The sequence below is a fragment of the Oncorhynchus clarkii genome, chromosome 19 (assembly GCF_045791955.1).
Source record: "Oncorhynchus clarkii lewisi isolate Uvic-CL-2024 chromosome 19, UVic_Ocla_1.0, whole genome shotgun sequence".
NCBI lineage: Eukaryota > Metazoa > Chordata > Actinopteri > Salmoniformes > Salmonidae > Oncorhynchus > Oncorhynchus clarkii.
The window spans coordinates 55448224-55452719 of record NC_092165.1 but is presented as its reverse complement, the minus strand read 5'-3'; the positions used below and the strand labels follow the sequence as shown (position 1 = coordinate 55452719).

The 4496-nt window shown below is 42.1% G+C and overlaps 1 protein-coding gene across 2 annotated transcripts in view; it reads left to right on the top strand.

Annotated features, from left to right (window-relative positions):
* Positions 1–356: 356 nt before the first annotated feature.
* LOC139374350 (transcription cofactor vestigial-like protein 2) overlaps positions 357–4496 on the top strand; it is a 13083-nt gene continuing 8943 nt past the window's right edge. Inside the window, exon 1 of one of the 2 annotated variants that reach the window (XM_071115390.1) lies at positions 357–1066. In XM_071115390.1, coding sequence (XP_070971491.1) covers positions 980–1066 — 87 coding nt within the window. In that variant the 5' untranslated portion in view covers positions 357–979. The remainder of the gene's footprint in view (positions 1067–4496) is intronic. The other variant, XM_071115391.1, reaches the window with a different exon arrangement.

Here is a 4496-nt window from a genome sequence, read left to right as displayed (position 1 = left end):
TGACACAACTGTAGGAAACATTGGAGTCGACATGGACCATCATCCCTGTGGAACACTTTCAGCACCTTGTAGAGTCCATTCACTGACGAATTGAGGCTGTTATGAGTGCAGAAGAGGGGTACAAGTCAATATTAGGAAGGTGTTCCTAATGTTTAGTATACTCAGTGTATACACAATATAGCCTATTGTCCTGTATACAGTATAGTGATGTAATATGTAAACACATTACAAATCCAAACATTTATTTTAGGGTGGAACCACTACTGGGTGGGGTCGAGATGTACAGAACACTCTTGTGTCTGTTTTGTTCTATAAACCTCTCTCAGCACAATCTGAGAGCACAGCTGTTGTTGCGTGCAGTAGTGGAGAGCGCGCTCTGGGGTGATGTCAAGCCTCGTGCTGCTTGCTGCGCATTGCCACTGACCGAGCTGGAGCGCCTTGCTTAGTTCGTTGCATTGCCACTGACCGAGCTGGAGCGCCTTGCTTAGTTCGTTGCATTGCCACTGACGGAGCTGGAGCGCCTTGCTTAGTTCGTTGCATTGCCACTGACGGAGCTGGAGCGCCTTGCTTAGTTCGTTGCATTGCCACTGACGGAGCTGGAGCGCCTTGCTTAGTTCGTTGCATTGCCACTGACCGAGCTGGAGCGCCTTGTTTAGTTCGTTGCATTGCCACTGACGGAGCTGGAGCGCCTTGCTTAGTTCGTTGCATTGCCACTGACGGAGCTGGAGCGCCTTGCTTAGTTCGTTGCATTGCCACTGATCGAGCTGGAGCGCCTTGTTTAGTTCGTTGCATTGCCACTGACCGAGCTGGAGCGCCTTGCTTAGTTCGTTGCATTGCCACTGACGGAGCTGGAGCGCCTTGCTTAGTTCGTTGCATTGCTGCTAGCGAACGGAATGTTGTCTCTCTGTCACAACGTCGGTTTCCATACGACAGCGCTACACTTCCCTTCCCTGCCCGGAGAGGACACCGTGCCATTACCATGAGTTGTTTGGATGTTATGTACCCAGTCTATGGACATTACGCACCGTACGCGCCAGCCACTCCCGCGTTCATCAACAACTTCCAGGTAAGGAGGCGCTTTGGAAAGGTTTCCAGTTAATGAATTAAATGCGCGAGAAAAACTTTGCATTGTGGGAATACTTTTGGGTAACTATTTACTTTGACTACATATCCGTAAAGCATGTATTACACATCTATAAGCATTTCATCAACATATTACAACAGGGCGACAAGGTTCATTAAATATATCCTGCCATGATATGCAAGGGCTCATATTTAGGTATACAGGGCGGTAACCAGGGTCTGAGTTTTAGTGATGTCTGGACGGGGGGATCCACGCCAAATAGAGAGTTTAAGCTTATTTACTGAAATTTTAAAACTCTAAAATGCTATTTGGAGAACTGCAAAAACAAGCAAAAATGACCCCAAACATTATCACATTGGTTGCTATAGCTTCATTACCTCAGCATCTACAAACACATAAGCCTATTAGCTGTTTAATTAACCGCTAAACATTACCTCACATTAACTCTAACCGGGATTAAAAACTATAATTTAATACCCACAGAGGGATCTGTTATTAGAAAAGTTATTTTACTAACAAAAAGTAATCACATGAGTTTGTTTTACAGAATGTTTTGTGTGCAGTTTTACAGCTATTTCCTGCTATTCTAAACGCTTTGCCATAGGGTGGGGACACATTGTTCCCGTTTTAAAGCTACTTTCTTGCAATTATACACATTTCACTATGACCTATGCCATGTTAGTATGATATCTGACTGAGAGTGACTAAAACAATCAATGGGGGGCCCCCTGGAGGTCAGGGCTCCTGAGTAATTCTTCCATGATTACTACACGTTTAGATAGCTGGCTAGACTATCTAGACTAATTTACCAATCTACAAATGTTTAACTAACATGGGCTAGTTGAGTGACCGTCAGTGAGTGCACCTTGTGTATTCTACTACTCTAACTCTCAACAGTAAGTTGAAACCCCAACTGAGATTTTTTTTTGTTATAATATATATATATATATATATATACAGTGCCTTCAGAAAGTATACACACCCCTGACTTGTTCCACATTTTGTTGTGTTACAGCCTGAATTTAAAATGGATTACATGTAGATTTGTTTTGTCATTGGCCTACACACAATATCCCATAATGTCAAAGTGGAATTATGTTTTTTTAATTGAAAACGAAAAGCTGAAATGTCTTGAGTCAATAAGTATTCAGCCCCTTTCTTATGGCAAACCTAAATAAGTGATAGGAGAAAACTGAGGATGGATCAATGACATTGTAGTTACTCCACAATACTAACCTAAATGACAGAGTGAAAAGAAGGAAGCCTGTATAGAATACAAATATTCCAAAACATGCATCCTGTTTGCAACAGGGCAGTAAAGTAATACTGCAAACAAATGTGACAAAACAATTAACGTTTTGTCCTGAATACAAAGTATTATGTTTGGGGCAAATCCAATAAAACACATTACAGAGTAACACTCCATATTTTGAAGCATAGTGGTGGCTGCATTTTGTTATGGGCATGCTTGCAATTGTTAAGGACTTGGGAGTTTTTCAGGATAAAAAAATAAACTTAATGGAGCTAAGCACAGGAAAAATCCTAGAGAAAAATCTGGTTCAGTCACTTGGAGATTAATTCACCTTTCAGCAGGACAATAACCTAAAGCACAAGGCCAAATCTACGCAGGAGTATCTTACCAAAAAGAGAGTGAATGTTCCTGAGTGGCCGAGTTACAGTTTTGTCTTAAATCAACTTGAGAATCTATGGTAAGACTTGAAAATGGTTGTCTAGCAATGATCAACAACCAATTTGACAGAGCTTGAGGAATTTTGAAAATAATAATTGGCAAATGTTGCATAATTCATGTGTGGAAATCTCTTAGAGACTTACCCAGAAACACTCACAGCTGTAATCGCTGCCAATGGTGCCTCTGCAAAGTATTGACTCAGGGGTGTGAATACTTATGTCAATGAGATATTTCTATATATAATTTTCAATACATTGGCAAAAATGTCTGAAAACACGTTTTCACTTTGTCATTAAAGGGTATTGTGTGTAGATGAGTGAGATTTAAATTCAGGCTTGTAAGACACCACAATATGGAGTAAGTCAAGGGGTAGGAATGAAGGCACTGTATATATATGCATCATAATGATGACAGCATACTGTCACCATAATGGCTGTTCTTAAAAGTGTGCTTCTTCCAAAGCAGGGTTAGTGAACTTGCCAAAAGGCCAAACCACATTTGGAGAATTATGCTGATGATATAGCCTGTGCCTGCCCCATTTCTCCCACAGACCAGTATAGGCCTGTGACTTACCGTCTTCTACCCACTAAGGTCAAATGTTCATGAAGATCCCCACAATGTGAATTCATACATCAACTTTGAATGTTGGTGTTCTAGATCAGAGTGGCAATCTGCACAGTTAATTACCATGAAGTGCTTAGCTATAAACGCTTTATGAATGGGAACAAATAGTTCACTTGACTTTGACTGCATAGAATTCGTACATAAACCTTTCATGTTATAGATCAGTATGACCAACTTAGGCCTAATTGTGATGTGGCAAAAGGACTGTTAATGAGTTGTGAAAGAGTTATGATATGATCCTTTTAACTACACGATTTGATCCGTTCAAATTTACCCTGAGGATTCAACCATGTGAGAATCTTCAGGCGACATTGACCTCAGTGAGAGGAAGATGGTAAGACACGGGTCTACAGTATGTACCGATCTGTGGTGGGAAATGGGGCTAGTACAGGCTATATACACTACATGACCAAAAGTATGTGGACACCTGCTCATTGGGCATTAATATGGAGTTGGTCCCCCCTTTCCTGCTATGACAACCTCCACTCTTCTGGAAAGGCTTTCCAATAGATGATGGAACATTGCTTCGGGAACTTGCTTCCATTCAGCCAAGAGCACTAAGAGAATTAGTGAGGTCGGCACTGATGTTGGGTGATTAGGCCTGGCTCGCAGTCAGTGTTCCAATTCATCCCTAAGGTGTTTGATGGGGTTGAGGTCAGGGCTCTGCGCAGGTCAGTCAAGTTCTTCCACAACAATCTCGACAAACCATTTCTGTATGGGCCTCACTTTGTGCACGGGAGCATTGTCATGCTGAAACAGGAAAGGGCCTTCCCCAAACTGTTGCCACATAGTTGGAAGCACAGAATTGTCTAAAATGTCATTGTATGCTGTAGCGTTAACATTTCCCTTCATTGGAACTAAGGAGCCCAAACCATGAAAAACAGCACCAGACAATTATTCCTCATCCACCAAACTTTACAGTTGGCACTATGCATTGGGGCAAGTAGCTTTTCCTGGCATTCGCCAAACCTAAATTTGTCCGTCAGACTGCCAGATGGTGAAGCGTTATTCCTCACTCTGGAGAACGCATTTCCACTGCCCCAGAATCCAAAGGTTGCGAGCTTTACACCACTCCAACCGACGCTTGGCATTGCGCAT